General features: G+C 40.1%; 3 protein-coding genes and 2 long non-coding RNA genes across 6 annotated transcripts; 3 read left to right on the forward strand and 2 right to left on the reverse strand.

Annotated features, from left to right (window-relative positions):
- The first annotated feature begins 656 nt into the window (after positions 1 to 656).
- LOC138912628 (uncharacterized) lies at positions 657 to 1,157 on the forward strand. Its single transcript, XR_011418189.1, has 2 exons — positions 657 to 772; positions 859 to 1,157. It is a non-coding gene; the product is annotated as an uncharacterized lncRNA (long non-coding RNA).
- A 674-nt stretch (positions 1,158 to 1,831) lies between these two features.
- On the reverse strand, positions 1,832 to 2,276 carry LOC123003415 (uncharacterized). The gene is given in 5 exon segments (XM_044395918.1): positions 1,832 to 1,906; positions 1,908 to 1,981; positions 2,013 to 2,082; positions 2,084 to 2,127; positions 2,213 to 2,276. Coding segments are annotated over 5 exon segments (327 nt in total).
- A 3,409-nt stretch (positions 2,277 to 5,685) lies between these two features.
- CSN7 (COP9 signalosome subunit 7) lies at positions 5,686 to 14,179 on the forward strand. Its single transcript, XM_017149243.3, has 5 exons — positions 5,686 to 5,966; positions 6,027 to 6,279; positions 13,292 to 13,512; positions 13,578 to 13,731; positions 13,881 to 14,179. The coding sequence occupies exons 1-5, from the start codon at positions 5,781 to 5,783 to the stop codon at positions 13,901 to 13,903; spliced, it is 837 nt and encodes a 278-aa protein (XP_017004732.2). The 5' UTR covers positions 5,686 to 5,780; the 3' UTR covers positions 13,904 to 14,179.
- Positions 14,180 to 16,543: 2,364 nt separating this feature from the next.
- Positions 16,544 to 18,367, forward strand: LOC138912359 (uncharacterized). Of its 2 annotated transcripts, none has more exons than XR_011417889.1 (4): positions 16,544 to 16,986; positions 17,057 to 17,138; positions 17,241 to 17,564; positions 17,625 to 18,367. It is a non-coding gene; the product is annotated as an uncharacterized lncRNA (long non-coding RNA). The 2 variants fall into 2 exon arrangements; XR_011417888.1 differs by having other exon boundaries at positions 16,877 to 16,986; positions 17,478 to 17,564.
- Positions 18,368 to 19,022: 655 nt separating this feature from the next.
- LOC108062502 (larval cuticle protein 1) lies at positions 19,023 to 19,554 on the reverse strand. Its single transcript, XM_017149214.3, has 2 exons — positions 19,543 to 19,554; positions 19,023 to 19,477 (listed from the first exon to the last, which is right to left on the reverse strand). The coding sequence occupies exons 1-2, from the start codon at positions 19,552 to 19,554 to the stop codon at positions 19,103 to 19,105; spliced, it is 387 nt and encodes a 128-aa protein (XP_017004703.1). The 3' UTR covers positions 19,023 to 19,102.
- Between the last annotated feature and the right edge of the window lie 1,683 nt (positions 19,555 to 21,237).

Consider the following 21,237-nt stretch of genomic DNA (forward strand, 5'->3'; position numbering starts at 1 on the left):
GAGTTGGAGTCTAACGGTCTAGCGCTGCACCACAGTCCCATCGAGCTATGCAACGTACAAACCCTGTACACATCTTATTTTTTTGCGGTCTAAGTTATACAAACAAAAAATTGTATTTTTTGCTGGTGACTGGGATACTTTGGGCCGTTTCCTCGCATGCTTAACATAAATTAGTCTTTAAACTCAGAATTTCCATATGTATTTAGGTTTTTAAGACTACTTTAAATTTAACACGCGGACGAAAAAACTTAATTAGTAATAAAAACTGTAATAAAAAAAAAAGTGTTGACTCACACAGGAATCGAACCCACGACCTGTATTTTCAAACAGCAAAGCTGAAAGTGCGAGTGCCCAGCGGTCTACTACACCCAAAAAAAAAACCGAAAGCTTACAGTTAATACGCGTTGTATTAAAAGTATACTACAGCTAGTATCAAACTGTCAGTATTAATTTAAAACTAAATAATGTAAGGAGCAGACTCAATAGTGTTAAGTTAAGACTAAATAGTGTTAAGTTTATGTCCTGAGTTTAATTTCTATACCGAAGTTTTCGGTTTTCGTTCCTGGTGTGAAGCCAGGATGCTCTGGTTTGGAACCTGGACATTTCGAACAGAAAAAGTGTTACCGCTTTTTAATGCTATTCGGACGCGTTAGTATTTTAAGGGTTTTACATTAGTGTATTTTGTAAACGACGCTGCGGTCTGTTTAAGGTTTGTTTGTGAAAATTACTTGTGAAAATTTTAATATTTGCTTATTTTGGGCTTATTTGAAATGTAAGTACATTTAAATTGTGTCTTAGTCCATAACTAATGAGTAAAGTCTTTTCTTTTTACTGACACCACCTTGAATTGCGCTCCAGATGCCGGGAAACTAAGGATCTTGCTATTGGCTTGCATTTTTTCTGACCGCGGCCAGCGCAATGTTTACTTCAATATCAGCGTCCCCGACCAAACTCCGGTGTTCATCTGGACGGCGACCACTCTGGAGATGATCAGCGACATAAGCGGTAAAACTGCATTTGCCCAAATATGCATACACACGTACATATTTTGTACATGTATTGTATTTATGTTTATTTGTTAAATTAAAAATTACCTTCAGTAATTTATAAAAATGTAAAAAATATTTTTAATAATATATGAAAAGTACAGAACAACATTTTTTGAATTTTGTCTCTTTTATACGGGGTATAATATTTATACTGGCATTATACTAAATAGTATACGAAATAAACTAGCACCCTAAATTTCAGTACACTGAGTGAGTATAAACTGTACACTCGTTAGTTTAAACTTGACAACTTCGAAAGTTTCATTTTTATACTTTCGAAGTCCATTAGTTTAATACTCAGAGTATCGAGAAATTTTTGACACTCAATAGTTTACTTTTAATGTAGAAATAGTTTAGTTTCTATGATCATTTTTTTTTGGGTGTACCCATTCTTACTCACTGGTCTTGACTTGTCAACTACACACACATGTACATAACATGTTTTACATGTATGTATTCATTTATTGCGTCATAAAATTTCGCCCTAAAAAACAGGGCAAATTGGCCTTTTTGGAAAAACTAACCCTAAAAAATATTTTCCATGGCGATTTTTCGTATATTTAGGGCTAGCCACCCGTATAATAAGAAAATTTTTCGTAGCTTTAGGGCGACCGCGGTTTTAGGGCGACTTTTCTAGTATTTAGGTAAAAATTTCTATGAGTGCATTTAAAGCGAATGTTTAATGCTACAAACTTATTAATTGCATAAACTAAGAAAACAACTTATTATTTACCTGTTTAGGTAAACTTTGTTTCGCAGTTACTTATCTGGTCTGTTTTGCCCTACCCTGATAAAAAACCAATTCCTTCCTCTGGTTTCCAATTCGCCTTACTCGCTTTAACCCTTGAGACAGCTCGAAATGATTTGCGACAAGCTGAATCGATTGTATTGGCAACAAGTGGGTTTGCGAAATCCGGAATTGTTCATCGATTCTGGCGCCCAACGACCCACCAGCCCTCCAACTCTCCAACCCACTACCACCCGTGGTCCTTGTGCCTGGCACATGTCAACATCGGTTTATATCCGTGTTTTTTATCACCCGCTCAGCCAAGTAGTTTTCCCCGATTTTCGCCATCGCTGGTGCAAATAAACAAAAAGCGTTATAATAATATGCCATGCTCGACTAGATTGCGAATTGCGGGATAGGGTCGTTTGTTTCGCCGAGTTTTCCATATCCTGTTTGCGGTTGGGTGGGTTTTGTGGCTGTGACGAAATTTGATTCGACATTTTTAGCGCTGCAAATCCAATGATCAGCTGTCAGTTTATTTCGGACTAATTGTGGTCTCTGCTAAATTTCGAATGGTCGGCACTCGAGGACTTTTACAAAAACGGAATGTGGGAAATAAAATGTGTTATTTAAATTAACCATCTCTGTCTTTCGCCGTGTCTCCATTTACTTTTCACCGTCCATCTCCAAGAACCTGATATAAATTGCATTTTAACTTTGCTTCATTCCATTCCTTCATTGTAATTTTTCTCCGTTCGCTGCGCTTTTAGCAACAAAGTTTCCGTCTAAAAGGAAATCCTTGATAAATTGTCACAGAGCGGGGGAATTTTTATCAACAATTTTTGTGCAACCTTTGGCTGCACTCGTTGAATGAAGTTATTCAAAGGTTCTTGTTTATTACGACGTATTTCAATGTGGCCATTTCCCTAAGTCCCTTGCCAGCAGTGTCCTGTTATTTGAATCGCGGAAAAAGTACTTGATTTGGGTCAAGTTAACATCGTTCCGGGAAAATGGGGCAAGTTTTTCGGCCGCTTGTCATTTGCATCGATAAGCGTGCCCACTGCCTCAGCACTAATAACAATACGTTCAGTAAGCCAAATAATCGCGGCCAACACACTGAGAAAAAATAATGTTGAATAAAATTTTGCAAAAAGAATTTAAAATTATCATTAAAAAAATAAAAAATCACATTATCAAAAATGTGTGATATTTGTAGAAATAAACTATCTATTAAAATGCTGAAATACCTTAGTTTATAGTTTTAGAAATACCTATGTCTTATAGTTTCAAGATAATATATTATTTTAAAAAATCATAATCTATAGTATTCCGAATCATAATTTACTATGATTACATATCTTTAAATAGTCATTTTCTAAGTTTAATTCCTAGTAGCAAAAATATAATTAAAACGCATTTTAAATATACAATTTTTATTATGCTATCAATACACCTCCCATTTATTTTCCTTTTATTTTTTTCGAGTGCCCAATAACACTCAGTCGCGGGCGGGGGAAAGCAATTTGAGTCCTAATGAGCAAAGCGGCCAACTCACTGGGAAGATCAAGTCTTTGTCCTGCCGATAAAAAATGATAAGCCAAAGGCGAGGCAAACGCGAAAGTGAAGGCCGCAGCTGCTGGCCGAAATCCCGAGGCAGGGGCAAGGATACGTTTTAGTACACTGTTATACGGGACTGTGGGAGTATGACAGTCGTCGTTCGGAGAAGTGCGATGACCACCCACCCACATTTGCATGCCCGGCGCGTTCGCGGAGCTGAGTTCTTTTATGTGGCCATTTGGCCGCCCTCGAGCTGTTTTGATATTTTATTTTCATACATTTTTATGGGCTAGTAAGCAAATTGTCGGGGCACAAGGGCGGTCTAGGTCTGGGAAATCCATGTGCAACCCGATGATGGATTCGAAAGTGGAAAAGTGTAATTAATTTTAAAGCTCAGTTGTCAACCGGCTGCCGGAGTCTACGAATTTGGCAAATGACGGCTACGCTGCTTTGGCCGCAAATTAAATTGAAAGCCTTCGTTCGGTAATCTAGGAAATAGAAGTGAAATCCCGGGAAACTGAACAACTGAACAACCGAACAACCTGCCAACTGCCGATTCATTGTGCGTCAAATTAATGACAAAGTAAAATCCACAAAAAAGCCGAGCACGAAGCAGAGCGAAGAAAGTTTGCCAGCATGACAAAGAGCTTTCCAAACACGCAAAATCAGCGACAAAGTGGAAAGTCTTCTTTAGTTTACCCTCTTTGAGATTGTCAGTAGTATAAGATCATTAAATGCATTGATATAGCCTTGCAGAAATGAAAGTGCAGAAATTCCTCGAAGTCTTCTTCCGAGAAATCATCATTATGTTGGAAAATATCTCTGCTATGAACGATATTTTCTCTACACACAAAAAAAACCGGCCGGGATCAAATCGATATGCGCGTAGTCAATTTCTGGTATTTATACGCATATCGTTTTTACCAATTTCTTTCTCTCGAAGATTCTCTGACTTAAATTACGTGAGAGGGATTGAGCAGATTCGAGCTTATCAAGTCAAATTGATATCAAGTTTTTTTTGGTGTAATACCTGTTCCTGGCAATCTTGGAAGTAACTTTTTGGAGCCCCATATTCTGACCATCAGTGGTGCTTCGTTTCCCTTCAGAGGAATGACCACAGGCATCCGGTGGTCGGTGAATGAAAAATCCTCGATGGGCGCAACTTTCCGCACGCAGACCGCAAAATGCGAACTTCGTTCGAAGGCAGTGAGATTTGGCATTATCCCAAAAATGTTTCAAACGCACGGCAAACTAATCACGGATGCAATTCGAGGAGCAGTCGCCACAGGAAAAAGGACCACATGCACTATTCGACTATTCCGCTGCGCAGCCCAAAGCAAATTCGCAGACAAACACACGAATCCGAATCAGAATCCCAACCAATTTTGTAATGGTTGCGTACTGGCAAAATTTGGCAAATCCAATAAAATGTGAGGGTGGGCGTTGGGCGGTGGGCGGCTTTTCCGTAGGCGTGCCAATCCAATTGGAAAAATTGCCAAACAGTCCGGTCAATTTCTGTCCAAGTGTCGGCATTGCAAGAGGCACCTGAAAAACAAAGCCAGATATGCGGAGAATATGCTGTGCTAATGGAAACAGTGCCGTTTTAAAACTGACAAAGTGGCTTTAAGGCTTCGGCTCACCTTTTTCCGGAGATCTCAGTGTGTTTCCACAAGGGGCCCTGACCTTTAGTTAACTTTTCATAATCGATGAGCCGGCGAACCGCATATTGAAGGGGTGGTATCACGCCCACGCCCACGCCCTCTCCCAATTCAACCCCCCAGACACAATAAAGGGTTTTCAACTTTGACCCTGCGCCTTTTTTATATTCCTATACTCGCCCTTTACCCATAGCAATAATAACAAGTGTGGCTGGCGTAAAGTTTTGGCAGCCCAAAGTGGCTCAAGGAATATATTTTTTTAGGCCCATCCTGCCTTTTCAGCTTCCTTTTTTTCTACAGCCCCCCGGGGGTGTGTCTGTGTGTGTGCTGCCGAAGTGAATGTGGTGCGAAAAGTGTTTTAAAATGAGGATGCTCGGCTTTAAGCATAATGACCAACATTTCCAAGAGGTGAGTGCAAATGGCTGGCTTTTATCTGGAAAAACAAGGGAGAAAAAGAGTTGATATCCCGGAGGAACATAAAATAATCATAAGCATAATGAAAGGGTTCGAACCTGTGGGTTACTTTACCTAAACTTTAGGCTTAAAATGGATTTAACAGAATGCCAAATAAGTTTGGTGTTCAAACTTGGCGCCCAGTGTCATAGCAGTCAGCATTTGTGAGGCCTTCTGACCGTTTAGTATTTTTCTTAGTATTTTTTACATGAGGACAGCAAAGTGCCGGGTGGGTATGGTTAGACATTCCAGAAACGGTCACACTTGGCAGAGTTCTTGCAAAAAACAAAACAATCTTAAAACTCAGGCGAATTTAACCAAATTAAAGCTACCAAAATGACGCAGGACATGCTGCTGGGCAACGAGGAGCCGAGCAAGAGCAAGGAGACGTTCCTGGAGAAGTTCTGTGTCCTGGCCAAGTCGACCACGGGCGCAGCCCTGCTGGATGTGATTCGCCAGGCCCTGGAAGCCCCAAATGTCTTTGTTTTCGGCGAATTACTGGCGGAACCCTCCGTTTCGCAGGTATGTTTATCACTACACTTAATTATAGCCCTCTGATCCCTACTCTGAACCCAAACACAGCTGAAAGACGGTCCCGATGCCAAGCATTTCGAGACTTTGAACCTCTTCGCCTACGGAACCTACAAGGAGTACCGCGCTCAGCCCGAAAAGTTCATCGAACTGAGTCCCGCCATGCAGAAGAAGCTGCAGCACCTGACCATCGTCTCACTGGCCATCAAGGCCAAGAGCATTCCCTACGCCCTGCTGCTCAGCGAACTGGAGATCGACAACGTCCGCCACCTGGAGGACGTCATCATCGAGGCCATCTACGCAGGTGAGTCTGTCTAAGGTTTAACGGGCTCGAAAAGATGAAGGGTGATCTTCAAGTTATTATGTAGGTCTTAAACTGTACTGTTGGTACCTGTAATAATATGTCATACTGAAAATCAATTCCAACTTCAATAGTTCTAATTTTTCACTTTAGGAATCATTCTGAACAAACAGAAAAAAAGTAATATTAAGCTATAATATTAGCGATTTAAAATTTATAAAAAAAACAAGGAAGGAAGCCAATTCGTATTTCACAGTTTATATATAATATACTTGCAAATCGCTCTCGTAACAGCTACATATGTGTATGATAATTATCATAGAAAATTTCAAGTTAATTTGAGAAATTATACAATAATTTGATATTTTTATTCACTTGCGTGTAGATTTAACAAAACCAAATTATGGAGGTTCCATAATATAGTTTTTTTGATTTTTATAAAATTTAATTCGTAATATATCCCAGTGTAAAAGAGAATGTGATTAAAAATAGCAAAGCCATAATTATGTTCTATTATTTTCCGATTAATTCTTTGATCGTTCTTATGGCGGATAAGCGAGAGGCAGACAGACATAGCTAGATCGACTTGTCTAGTGATACTGATCAAGAATATAATAGTACCAAGCAATTTTGGCTTCCTCTTATTTTTAGAATTTAAATTTTGGAAAATGAGACTACCAATTAATAGGCTATTTATAAGTTGCAACCTACAATAGTTACAATACACATATATCGATAATCTCCGATTATACATTCGCGAACTCATTAGCACATTTTCGTTATTCTTTGATAAGTTTTTAAATAACTTAACAGATACAGATAATATACTTTCGCTCGAAAGACATTGAATATTATTTTTAGCAAGAAGAAACTCGAGGAAACCTGGAAAGTTAAGCCCTACACCAAGTTTAAAAGAGAGTCCTCTCTTTTCCCTTTATAGTTGCGAACTTATTCATTTTCTAGTTAGCAGTCCTCAAGTTTCAGTGCCTGCTGACAAATCTCGTTTGCTGCATCCCTCCTCGTTTGCATTATTAAATCAAATGCGAATTTTTGCCTACTTCTCGCCGAGGAGTGAGCGACTCCTTCGTTCAATTAGCATTTTTGAGCGGCTGTACAACGCGCCGACGGCCCATCAGCTGTAAAAGCAGTCGTATCGCAAAGTCCTGTTGCCCCACCCAGTGGCCAATTGCCACCTTGCGTCGCCCACGTAGCACCACCCATTCGTGGCCACCATTCACCAACCACCGCCCGTCGACAGCCTTTGGGCAGTGCACTTGATTAGCCGGGACAGCTGGCGCATCCTGGCAAAACGAAAACAATTGGGCGAAGGAACGGGGATTGTGCTCGGCGAGATTCATTAAGCCAGTCGGTGTGGCGCCCCACCAGTTGATTCTCCACTCCCCATCCCCGCGGGGAAACAGTTTTTACGGCTGCCAACGTCGTCAGCTGGATGAACACTTTTGCCTCGATGATTTCCTTTCTGTGCTCACGCCTCGTTGGCCTCCCTACAGTCAAACTTCCCTATATAATTGCCACATAAAAAGTTGACTTTAAGTCTAAGGTTAGGGGACCATTTCTAAAAATATTCCCAGGAGGGGAAGTTGCGTGGGGTCAATTGAAAAGATTATACTTACTGTTGAATACAAATTTGTATTCTTTACTTAAAAGTAGTTGTGAGAAAAGAAAAGTGATTTAAAACGGATACTTTCGTATTCCATTTTGGAATCGATCCTTTAACTCACTTTTATAATTACTTTTTTTTGAGAAGCTTAGAAACTATTTAATAGTTTATATTTCACTTGCCCTGCTGTATTATTTCATTTAGAAAAAAGTAAGCTAGGCCTGAGATTAAAATGAGCTGGCAAGTACGATGTTTGCTGATGATGTGCATCATTTTCCCACTACTGCATGGAAACTTCCAATTCATCATTGGACACAGCCGGCACAGGCTGCATATTTTACACACTTTCCACTTGTACTTCCGGACCCGTTCTGCTTCTGTCTGCCGAAAGCCGTAAATCAAACGCAACACCCAGAAGCCGGGGCCCAAATATCGCACTCGGAAACATCGCTCGTGTAAGCATACTTAGGGCCCTCGAATGTGGTGCTAAACGTGTTGGTGCTGTTGATTTTTGAGCTTTGCCCGTGATCTATGGGCGGAGCAGCAACAACAAACAGAAGCTGTGTAATATGGGGCCGGGAAACGAGCCCTTCAGGCGGATTTTCGGTTAGTGTTGGGTTTTGAGCGGCTTCCGACAAGTGTCCACTCGACATATACATGGAACAATCCAAACAAACATGCCGGAACACAAGGGCCGGAGAATATTTAATGGCGGGCCAAAGGCAAATAGCATTCAGCAGTTTTTAATGGAGTCTTGGCCGTCCATTATGTGAGCAAATAAAGTGACAACTCAACGCCATCTGGACCATAAATAAAGTCTCCCCCAGGACCGGCGAGTACACCTCGAAGCGTCGCCTCACCTGGCCCTCCTAATTGCTTTCCAAATCCGGGCAATGAACAGACAAATAAATTCCCCCGCTACGGGCAAGATTTATGTTATGATAGCCATCATTAGGGCGTCATTTGGAGTGGCAGGAGGGCAAGTGCCAGATGCCCGATGCCCGATGCCTGGCGGAATGCGAAATCATTGCGTTCTATTAGGCGCCGTAATCTGACATCGCAATTTAATGTAGTTGGCTGGGGCGGAGGAGGTGGCTCCATTAGCCGACGGGCAGGTGGAGCGGTTCCCTCGCCCGCGATTCCAGGCTATCCCATTAGAGCATCATTTGTCTGGCGGCTCGTTGGGATGGGGATATGGTAATTAAATGCGCTCTATAATTGAAATTCGCTGGATATTTATTTCAGCTGGTTCCATTAGTGAGCGAGCTCTTCTTGATTGATTTGAGACTGAAGTTTGGAAATAAATATTTATCGAAATGTAAGCTCCTTATTTTGGGAAGACTTTTTACTTTCACACATTTATAGTCATTCTTCAGTCTTTTAGTTTGGGTGAAGTAGCTGCCACATAAAGTAATAAAGTGCAATGCTATGAAACTCTAAATACGTCGTAAAATTCCTCGAGAGTAAAAAATATGAGTGACTACCCGCAAATATGCTGCCAGCATGCACCTTTGGCATCTGCTCTAAAAAATCGATGCCCCCGGCATTCCATTTCCAGTGGCTTTTAATTTCCCTGCCATTTTCAAATATTTTCCCAACTGCCTCCAAACTAGTTTTCCTGCAATAACATCCCATGCACCAGCAGTGAAATTCAGAGACTCGCTGGAAAGTAAGCAAAACGTGTTCATACACCCATGTAGAAGGATGCCGCCAAATTTCTCCGAGGACTCCTCCCTTTCAGTTACCGTGTTGTGTGTTTCGAGTTGCTGGGAATTGCAGAATGTGTCGCGGAATGCGCCTGCCTGATTGTAGTTTTTTTGGTGCACTTCCTTAATTTCTTTTGTATGTCAAAGAAAAGTTTCGCATAATTCAGGGTGCTTAAAAGCGGCTTTTGAACTTGTTTTTTTCGCCCTGCCGGGGCTGGGGGATTTGCAATTCAGTGGGAAGTAGGATGATTTTGTTTGGCGCGGGCGAGCTGTAAAAAAGTTTAAGCGCTAGCCACTTGTGCATAACATTTTGTGAATGGGCCGCAAAAAGTGTAAACCCCTTTCGCAATCGGTTAATTAACAGTATACCAATGGCTGGCGCACTGCATGAAAATCGGCTCTTATTCCCTGAAAAGCTGTTACATCAAAGGCCAGTTTACCTAAATGAAAAGCCACGACCTTGCCACAAAGCCGAATATTCAAAAGCGACGCAGCTCGGAGATAATTTTCCGTCCTCGCGCTAAATCAGGACTCATCCGACTCCTCAGGATCCTCCGATTGCGCAGCTGTTTTTGATTGCATAGTTTTCCGCGCCAGGGGCCCAATGCAGTGAGTTGGCCGGGAAAACTTTCGGGAGGGCGAGTTTCTGTGGGTGGCTGCGTCGAGCACTTTGTCAGCTTTAGGTGAAAACTTTCCCGCAGCTATCCACAGCCTCATATTGATGGCACAAGTTTCCAGGCCGCTCGCTTGCGGTCAACAGCGAAGTGTGTGGTTCGAGCTACCAAAAAAGGCTGATTCCAGCACTAAAATCCAATATCGAAGAGTAAAAGGTTAACTAAATATTTAAACCTTGGTTTAATTTGACCACGAAGCTCCTGATTCTTGTTCTTGTTAGAGGGATTGAAGCCAAAAGGTATTTAAGCAAAAACGGTTAATTCTTTACGATTTTATTATTATTGCTTACGCATCTTATTTAAGTAGTTTCAAGTTTAAGTTTATTTTAAAGGTCTTGAATAATTAAAAAAAATAGCCAAACTCGGCTAGTAGAAAGCTAAAATAACAACACTTTTTTGATGAGCGCACCCTTTACCAATTTTATCTTGGGCCATTGTCCTTGCCTTCCTCTGAGGTTCGGTTTTTGTGCAGAATTTCAATTAATAACTTCTATTTCTGTGCGGGTAAGTGGGGAACTGTCTGAAGAGTTGCCCAAGCTGTCAGCGACAGGTGCCCAGAAATCGAGACCGAGACTTATGGACTCCTTTTAATAAATAAGTGGTATGATCCCAGGTCCCACACGTCAGAAGTACTTATGTAGAGTATGTGGGCAGATTTGGGACTTGTTGCCAACAGAATTCACTTATTAAATGATGTGTAACAGAAAAACTACAAGAAGATACAGGCCGAAAGACTTTGGTAGCTTTTATTTATTCAAATAAATAAAAACAAAAGGATATTTTTAAATGGAACTAACTGAAATGTGAATTTCGAAATTTAATTGCTTACAAATTTTTTTAAAAACTGAAATACTGAATGAAATATATTCTTTTTTCTTCTTTTTTTGCCGTCATTGAATTTTCTATTTCAATTTTAAAGTCCGTTTATGAATGAATTCTTTATTCCGAATAATTCTATCCCCTCTTTTATGTATTAAAAACTAGGTTCGTTGAATCGTTTTTCCGTTTGTTCCGTGGCAACTTTAAATTCAGAGTCCTTTTTCCATGACACCAAGGGCACTCATGCATTGGTGGTCAAATTCCCGAAGGTTCCCTGCCATGGCCTGCCGCTATCCAACGTTTTTATTCAGCTCTTGATGGCCGCCCCCATTTGATTTTCATCAGCAGTCACCACAGAACCACAGCCGCCGGCGGTTTGACATCAGCGCCTTCTGCCGCTCCGAAGATTCATTCTTCTGTCCGTCAACGGCTTTTTGCGCAATTTGCGGGCGGAGCAGTAAGCATGATTGATTGCTCTGGCGTTGAATTTCACGCACGCGACAGTTGGCGCCCACAGCCTTCGGATGGGTGAAAATACAAGACACATGTCAACGCCGGAAAACCGCACGCATTTTACAGCACTTGCGGCGGGAATCGGGAATCCGGAGACGGAATCCCTTTATGCTTTGAAATTATTCAGAGCGCTCTCGAAGGCGTCAAATCAATAAGCATTTTTGCGCCAGCTCTCAGGCTAATTAGAAAAGTGTTTGACAAATTGTCGAACCGAATCCGAATTGTCGCCGGGCGTCGAAGGGAGTGGATGCGATGCGAGAAATTGAATCTCCGGGCGAATTCCGTGCATATTTGAGTGAATATTTATGACACAAAGTCGGTGCCATAAACACAGAAACTTGGTCCGGGGACTTGGTCCTGTTTCTGTGCACTCGTTCAAGGACACAAGTGGTCGTAAAGTCAAAGGCAAAGAGCGCTCAAGGACTTAACTTGGGCTTAGCTTAGCCGTGGCCAAAAACGGGGCAAAAACGGGGAGGCGCTGTCACTTAGCCACTTCCTCGGCCGAGAAAAGTTAGGGCCATGGGCCATAGTTCGGCTCGGTGTGGAGAGATTCTGTTTTCGGGACTTTGCCCTGCAACTGGGACTCACAATCCTGTCAGCCAGGATGAGAACGTTTCCCAAATCCGCTTGTTATAAATTGTAATCCCGCAGAGGAGCTAAAAACTGAACGACGATTTCAAATTAATTACTCAAGCTCAGACGACTCTTGATGTCGGCCATCGCACCAAATTGCATTTTCAGTTCTACGCTCGCTGGGCGGTATTCTCGGTAATTGAGTCCGCACTACAAAGCTAATCGTCCTTAAGCCACTCTCATTCGGCTTAAAGAGCTGGCTCAAAAGAATCGAAAACAGCAGTTAAAACGTGGCTTTTAGACTTCCCAATATATGTGACTCAGTCACCGCAATATTTGCTCAACATTTGGGATTTTGCGTTGCGGACTTACCGGATTTATGAAACTACAGCTTCCATTTGCTTGATTGTAGCCAGTTTCAGTTTGTTATTTTTGCACTCACCTAACCGTTTTCTAATCAGTTTAATTGATTGAGCGTTTGCAGCCATTGTTGGTGTGGGGTAAAATTGAGGGTGATTGATTGCGAACTTCTGGTTGGTAGCTTGAAGAGGGATTGGGAATTATCATTAATTTGGGAATTGTAAATAATCCGAGCAGCTCGCTGGCTACTGTTTAAGCTACAGCTGTAAATCGATGAATTTTAACAGACACATTTTTGGATTTCAGGTGTGTAATCAATTGCTTAATCCGAGAATGTAGCTTGTCGAAATTCAATTTATTTAAAAATACCTTGTTACTTACCGAAATATATTTCTAATAAATTTATTTAGAAATGTTATTTGCTCTTTTCTTAAAGAAAATACTTCAACTTTCTTTGAAATAGAAATCATTAGCAGTTACTTGTGCACATTTAGTTAGAGTTTCAGTTATTCTACTGAATGGGTACTTTTGGGGCAACTGTACCGTCGTCCATAGGCACCATCACAAAACTTGTTGCAGTGGCCTCGAGTGCACTCCAAAGCTGGCACTTGAGGCGACACTTTGGCCAACTTCAGAAACTGTTCGTTCTGGGCAATTAGTCAGAAAAAAGTTGACAACAAGCTTTGGCATGCAGGCAGAGCGCTAAAAGGGAAAAACTTTCTTATTTTCGCTTTAAATTCTATACACAGACATCATCCACGGAAAGCTGTTCCAGAACACACGCATTTTGGAGGTGGACTACGCCCAGGGTCGCGACATTCCGCCCGGATACACTGGCCAGATCGTGGAAACCCTTCAGGCCTGGGTCAACTCCTGCGATAGCGTCTCCAACTGCATCGAAATGCAGATCAAGTACGCCAACGCCGAGAAATCCAAGAGGCTGATTAACAAGGAGCGTGTGGAGCAGGATGTGAGTTTGATTTAAGTCGCACATAACATTTTCTAATGTAAGAAACCCTGCTTACATTCTTACAGCTCATAAACCTGAAGAAGGTGCTGAAGAGCCAGACATCTGACAGTGATGAAAGCATGCAAATCGACACCCATGGACCAGGAACAAGCAGCGGCTTGGGTCAATCGGAGCTGCGCAAGAAGCCTTCGAAGCTGAGGAATCCTCGCAGTGCGGCAGGTGGGTTTTGCAGCTGAAGAAGAGGAGAAATCACTTTGGAGAACACCAGCCACTCCTGCACAATCTTCATTACAAGGCCATTAGTTTGAAGCATTCTCATTAATTGTCTTTCCTCACCCACTGGGTGTTTTTCCTTCTTCCCGTTGCAGTTGGCCTGAAGTTCAGCAAGTGAGATGAGGCCGGTCGAGCGGATGAGGAGTCAGGAGCTGGTTCAAACGAAGCCAGGCGTCGCTCAAGGTCGCAGGCATACCCGCGTGGAACTTGAGGACCGAGTCCGCTCGACCGTCGAAGGATCTCTTCCCCCAAGCTAATCACTTCAAAACTCACTTCGATTCGCCAGAACAAATGCCGGCTGTCCTTGTAATGGATTCCATAATTAGCATCAAATTGATCACCATTAAATAACAAATACAAAACCTGTAATAATAGAACTATACATCAAAATGCATATTAATTAGACTATTTATTTATCCACATCTGCGTGATTGGCTCGTTTAAATGGCATGCCATTGCGCCCACATGGGCAGCTTTAGATGGGCGTTTAATTAATGTCAAAATAATTCGGGTTTAGACAAATGTTTACTCGACACATACGTATAAATATAAATGTTGCGTGCTGTGGTCTCTCAGCACATATGTAAATATTGCCGTTCAGTGGTGTTATTTGTGGCTAATTACCTGCAGCAAATTGAATTTATCCGTAGGTCCTTTGATGCCAGCTATCATTAGCACTTGAGGTCGATGATATTTTGAATTGTTTTTATTTAATTATGACCGCACATGGTGAATTCACACGGCTGTGATTTATTAACCATTTTTGGGTAAATAGTTTTTCTACTCCAGTTGGCGATCTTTTCCTCGATTAATAAACTGCATTAAATTAGCAAATTTATGGATGTGTGCAATCGCACATGCAATTAGTGCAAATACAAATGAGTATTTCTGAGCAAACACGTTTATTTACCGAAGATACCAGCTGCACTGGACAAAGCTCTGCTCATTATGTTCCTACATAGTAGTGAAACTTGTGCTCAAATATTAAAGTGCAGCCAGTCCTTGTAATTTGATTTCGCCACCTCCCCTTCCCCAGAGAAAAGATAGTGTGCCGGAGAAAGTGGGAACAATAAAGCATTCTGTCAGATGTGCAAAATACTTCCCCCCATAAGGAGGGAGGTCTGATGGCAATTACTTAATTACATTTCAAGCTTTTGTTTCTGAGGAAAGCTGTCTGAAACCACAGAACATTTTCAGACGGATGAAACACGTTTGGTTGGCGGAAAGTTTCAAACTGTTAATTTACATATTTGCACTTAATATTTAAATTACTTCCAAGCATTAATCAAATTGCAGGTCTTTTTAAAATGGCAGACGGCTGGATCTTATTCATAATTAAAGTAGCTTTACTTAAAATCTTAACAAAAAAAAAACGAATCCAATAAAATATCAACAGGAAACTTTAAACCGAAATTAAAGCATGCATCAATCAGTTGATTCCATGAAAAAATATCCATTTATGATTTAATTTATAGAACTGTTTTCCATCAGAAAAAGGCTGGTATACAACCGGGAGTACAAAAATATCATGGAAAACTAGAAATGGTTCAAGCAAATTTTTGGCTGTGTACCTTGTCATTTTAAATTTTTTTCTGATGATAACTTTGGCTTCGGAACAAAGCCTATCGGGCCCAAAGCTATATACATTTTTTGACAATGTTGTTGCTGGGATTCCCTCCAGGTGTTTTCACTGGGGCTGTTTGGGTTGTTTTTATGGGAATCGCATACCGGATCCTAACTGGTTATGTTACTCAGAACTTTGTTATTGAAAAATAAGAGCAGTAAAAATTATATTTTTAACAGCTTGGCGACAAATTTCAGCTTTATGCCTTTTTTATTTTGTATATTCGCGCTTTTTGGCATTCAGTTTCTAATATAATTCTCTTTCAATCTTCATTGGCAATCGGGTTTCTGCCATGATAAATTATCGAAAATGTTAAAGTTGCCTTTTAGACAGGCTCTATTAAAATCTAGGGCAGATTAAATTTATTCAGAATATTGTGAGCCAGTTTTTGGGATAACTAGAATGTTTGGAGTCAGCTGTTTTAAAAAGAAATTTGAATTATTAAAATTGCATATTAAATAAAGGCCAAGGAAGTTTATTGACAGTCAATCTCAATGGAATATTTTAAATACAGGTAATGGTTCAGTATGTAAGGTTAGTGGACGCTGTTGATGGGCGAGTTTCTTATCGTTCAACTTGATGCTTTAGAATTTATTTCCGCTGTGTGAAATTTTTGTATCTCCACGAAACTTTTGAAGTTTATTGGTGCTTAAAAGTTTAGGCCCTTTAGTTACTTATCGGCAAATCAACTCGAATACAGCTCCGATAAAAAGCGATTTGTGAGATTCTGGTTTACCTTATTAATTAGGAGAAATTATCAAAGAACTTTTCCGGTTTCTCTGATAAACGGCTATGATAAAAATCAAAAGGGACAATGCATTATGTTACACATATTTCCCCTTCCATTTGGTAGATTCTGTTGCCAATAAACCTTTCGCTTTCTTTGTATTAAGTCGGTAAGTCGGTCAATATTAATCTTGACCGAATTACCATACACTCATAGAAATTTTTACCTAAATACTAGAAAAGTCGCCCTAAAACCGAGGTCGCCCTAAAACTACGGAAAATTTTCTTATTATACGGGTGGCTAGCCCTAAATATACGAAAAATCGCCATGGAAAATATTTTTTAGGGTTGGTTTTTTCAAAAACGCAAATTTGTCCTGTTTTTTAGGGCGAATTTTTATGAGTCGACTCCAAAAGTAATTCCTTCTTTTTAGGGCGAAATCGCCCTAAAACGCAGAACAAAATAGCCAAAAATATGTTCTGAAATTGCCCTAAAAACAAGGAAGAGTCAAACGAAATTCTAAGACGCAATTAATGGATACATATGTAATATGTGTGTATGTGTGTGTGGTTGGCAGGTCAAAACAAGTGAATGTGTGTGTATATTAGGGCGGACCTTTTTCTATGAATTTTGATGCTGAGCGCATTTGACTTTAGAGAAGTCCACCCTTTTTCTTCTTCTTTGCTACTTTTCGTCCGTTGCAGTGGCAAGGGTGGGGGTAAAAAGAGTTGCATTGTCTAGACTTTGTCATAATTTTTCGGGCGCTTAGCGGCGAAAGACGTGTTTGTGAAAAAGTGAAAAATGTAAACGCTATTAAAGGACTTGGGAGGCGATTCTTTCTCAGTTTTCTGGTGAGTACATACATATATAATTGTGCAATTTGGATATTAATCACTAATTGAATTTACATATCTGTAACAGAGGAAAATGCAGCTGAAACTTAAAAAGATTTGACTGGAAGCAGCGGTCCAGATGTAGAGGTTTGGAAGTGTGGCAGAACAAAGTAAGAACATTAACAAGAGTATACATATACATATGTATGTGTATATGTAAATAATGCTTAAGGTAAAAAGATGATGCAACAGAATACACACATTTTTTACAGATGTATATATTTGCCAGAAATCTGTATTTATGCACCGGACAAACCGCATTCACAAGTGCATATGCCAAAATCACCCCCAAATTTCTATTGCGTCATTTCGTCAGTAACCGAAATTTGCTTTTGTTGCTTCTTTTTTTCCAGAAGTAGCAGAAAACGCAATCGCAGGCTAAATGAAAATTTTGACTGTTAGTAGTGCATTTTTATATTAATTTCTAACAATTTTTTTTCTTGTTTTAGATTGAGAACGCAAACCACTTTTCGCACTTTTTAAAAGCGAAAGTAAGGGAATAAAACTGCTCAAATCTGTGGAAAGCCACGCTGAAGGTATGTGCTTTTTCTCTTTTTCTTTTCTCATTCAATAAACAGACTGTTTTTATTTAATAGAGATACAATCAACTTTAATTTGGCTTGCGATCCATTCAGTGTTGGTGCGACAGCAATGACAAAGAAGGACGGCGGGAGCAAGAACGCGAAGCACACCATTGCGGACCCGCGAAGCCGTTTCTTGGTTTGGAAGGCTACTGTTGGGGAACTGCAAACACATCTAAAGGCATTGACGGAAAATTGCAAATCCGGAAAGCCGAAACTGCAACCATTCAGCTGCAACGTGGGAACAAGCCCTTTTTGACCTTGGTGAATTTCCAGTTTACCTATCAGAGGTTTTTTTATAGAATGCGAACCTTATTGAAAAGTATTGATGTGTGCTTCAAAATATTTTTTGTTTTAAACCACCATTTATCCAAAAAATATTTTATGAAATTCATTTAGAGTCTGATAAGAAAGGTAGAGCTTTATCCGAACTCTTGGAGGATTATAAAACCTTAAAACTGTAACTATTTTAAAGAAACAATCTGTTCATTCCAAAAAAAAATATTATTTCTATGCATTCAATTAGAAGTAAAATTTGATAATCAGTACTTATTGTAATAAACCTTAAAAGACCTAAAATTCCCTCCGGCGGAAGCACACAACCTAAAGACCAAAAAATACATTAAGCCAAAACATTATTTTTAAGATCGATGTAATTCTTTTAGCAATAAGAATAAGTAGAAAAGTATGTAAATGTATATAATTAGAAATTGTGTAAATAACAACAAACAAAAATATAAAAAAAAACAAAAAAAATATAATGAAATCGTATTTTTATTTATAAAAAAAAACCGGGAAATTTTGGGGAGCACTTTGCTTTTTTTAGGGCAATTCGCCTATAAATCCAGAAAAACGCCCTAAATTTATGAAAATCTGCCTTTAGTTTCAGGATATTTTTTCATATTTCTAGGGCAATTTGCCCTAAAATCCAGAAAAACACCCTAGATTTATGAAAATCTGCCTTTAGTTTAAAGGTATTTTTTCCGATTTCCAGGGCAATTCGCCTATAAGTCCAGAAAAAGCGCCCTGGATTTAAAGGAAACTGCCTTTAGTTTAAGGGTCTCATTTCCTATTTTTAGGGCAATTAGCTTTGAAAATAGAAAAATCGCCCTAGATCTACGAAAAATCGCCCTAAATGTGTGACAAATTCACCCGTATTTTTAGGGCAATTTGCCCTAATTTTGTTGCCTAGTCGCCATTGACCCCCGTTTTAGGGCGATTTTCCTTGTTTTTAGGGCGATTTTACCGGAAAATTTCTATGAGTGTATTGTTTTTAACGTGCTAAAATGAGCTAAGTAAATCGAAGGTGTCAAACGGGTTGAACGAGTCCCAAACCGTTACAGTTTAGCACCAAAGTCAAAGTCAAGGCCACGATCTGGTTACTGCCGTTAACAATTGCGTGTATTTTAAAACTCAGTTAGATTGCTTAAACTAGTAGGTCGAAGGGTATCCAGGCAACAGTCCGTGGTGCGATCCGCTTTCAGTTAGGAGTTCTAGTGGTGGTGCTCGGGAGCCGGTGGGTGGGACTCCAGCCAGGCGACGGCGCGGGCGATGGCCTCTGGGATTGGGGGAGGAGTGGGGATCCAGGCTCCCGAGGGCTGGTATCCGTTCTCATCGGCCACATACTTGATTTCCACGTGCTCGCCCTCGGGGGAGATCCATGCGAAGTTGCCGTGGATGTTGCCATGGACATCGCCGCTGGCGGCCTGCTCGATGCCGTTGGAGGTGTGCAGGCTGGAGTCGAATCCATCGGCACGAACATCGTCCGATCGGGAGACGACATCGGCGTGGACATCCTCTGAACGTCCCACGGAGTGGGGCACTGGGGGATTGGCCACCGCCAGTCCCAAAACGGCGCAGATCATAACCTAAACGAAAAGTATGGGGATAAGTTAGGGATCCAAAAGGATGGACTATCCTGTTCGCCACTCACAAACTTGAACATTTTGGCTGATTTCTGTCTGGTCGAGAACGAACGCTGACTGATAACCGTCTGTGGTCGGGCAGAGCCTTTTTATACCATTGCAAACCCAAAGTCAAGCCATAACAAATCGCTACATATTGCATTCAATTGGGGGGCTGAGTTATGGGTTGACTTCGCGGATGCGCCCACACCCATTAAAAATCATCGTCACATGGCGACAGCTTAGCAAATGCCAAACAACGGGATAAGTACTATATATAATCGCTTAATAGATGCTAAAATGAAACACTCGCATCAATAAGGGGCAAACGGGTCGGGTGGCATCCCGAAAGTAAAACGAGTTCGACCCGCCCCTCCTCCAGATAAGCCCCTCTTTCAGCTTGAATTGAGATTGTCAAACAGTGAACCACTTTTGCAGTGCCATCGTGATTCTTCTCTCAGAAATCGAAGCTCGAGTTACTTCAAAAGACCTCACCGACTTCTGGGACACGATGTTTTGTCATACATTATCTTGTATTTCTATTGAACCACCTTGACCATTGCTTCTCTTTCTCAATACCTCTTGGCAATTGCGTTTCAGTTTCTTTTTAGCCAAATCTGAGTGCTGTTTAATGGGATAATATATACTTAAATCTCCTAGCATCTGCTCTTGCTTTATATACCAAGTTAAGAGATTGAAAAAGAAGAGCAACAATTCAGAGTATTAAAATGTTTTCAGTGTTTTAATACCACTTTGAAATGCATCACAAATGGTTATAAACAATTCTTATCTCTCCTTAAAACGTAGTTATATGTTCATTGGTGACAAAGACAACTCTTCGGTTAAATTAACGTTCGAATTCTTAGATACATCAACAGAATTTTTAACAGAAGATTTTTGTTTGCTAAAAACATTTATTGATGTACACTATCCTTCCAGCTCAATTTCGCATTAAAATACATCAAATTATGAAGATTTGGCGTTTATATTATAGCTGGAAGGAAGATTAATGTAGAATCGATATATCGTAGTTCTAATTTTTAAACTAATTTAAACCTAATATTACAGAACCAGGATCATTTTATTAAAATTGTATAATGTGAGTATTAGTGAACGAAAGAGAATTATTAGGTCAATAGCCATTTTAAATGGAATTTTTTTTTATTGAAATTTTTTATTGATTAAAGTACCTACATTTTTTTTTATACAGAACCTATTTTTGAGTGCTTTGGATGGAGATCTTTTAAAGTTGTTATATTATATCTATATGTTATTAAAATATTATTATTCACAGAAATCTGGATCAAAACGCGGGTCTCTAATCATAGAAGAGTCTGACCATTTCTATCTGTACGATACCCCCATAATTTATGTTATGTTATTATGCTTCCAATAAACATTTTGTTGAGCATATCAAAACAAAAAAAAAGTTATTATGCTGATAATGCTAAGGAATAAGTAAGAAATTCGGATACGTTCACCTTTGATAAGGATCTTGTATTGTACCCAGTGGCGGATCCAGGATTTTTTTGGGGGTGATATCAGAACAATTTTTTTGTTGCATACTTTTTGAATACCAAAATTTCTTTCATTTTTCACCCGATCCGCGCATGATTGTACCTATCCCTAACGATTATGACAAAGAACTTGTTTTACTGTTAAAAGCAGGTGCATGTATTTTTTTGAAAGTCAAGAAGTACAGCTAAACAACTAGGGCGATACGT

The sequence above is a fragment of the Drosophila takahashii genome, chromosome 2R (genome assembly GCF_030179915.1).
Source record: "Drosophila takahashii strain IR98-3 E-12201 chromosome 2R, DtakHiC1v2, whole genome shotgun sequence".
In the NCBI taxonomy this organism is placed as follows: Eukaryota; Metazoa; Arthropoda; class Insecta; order Diptera; family Drosophilidae; genus Drosophila; species Drosophila takahashii.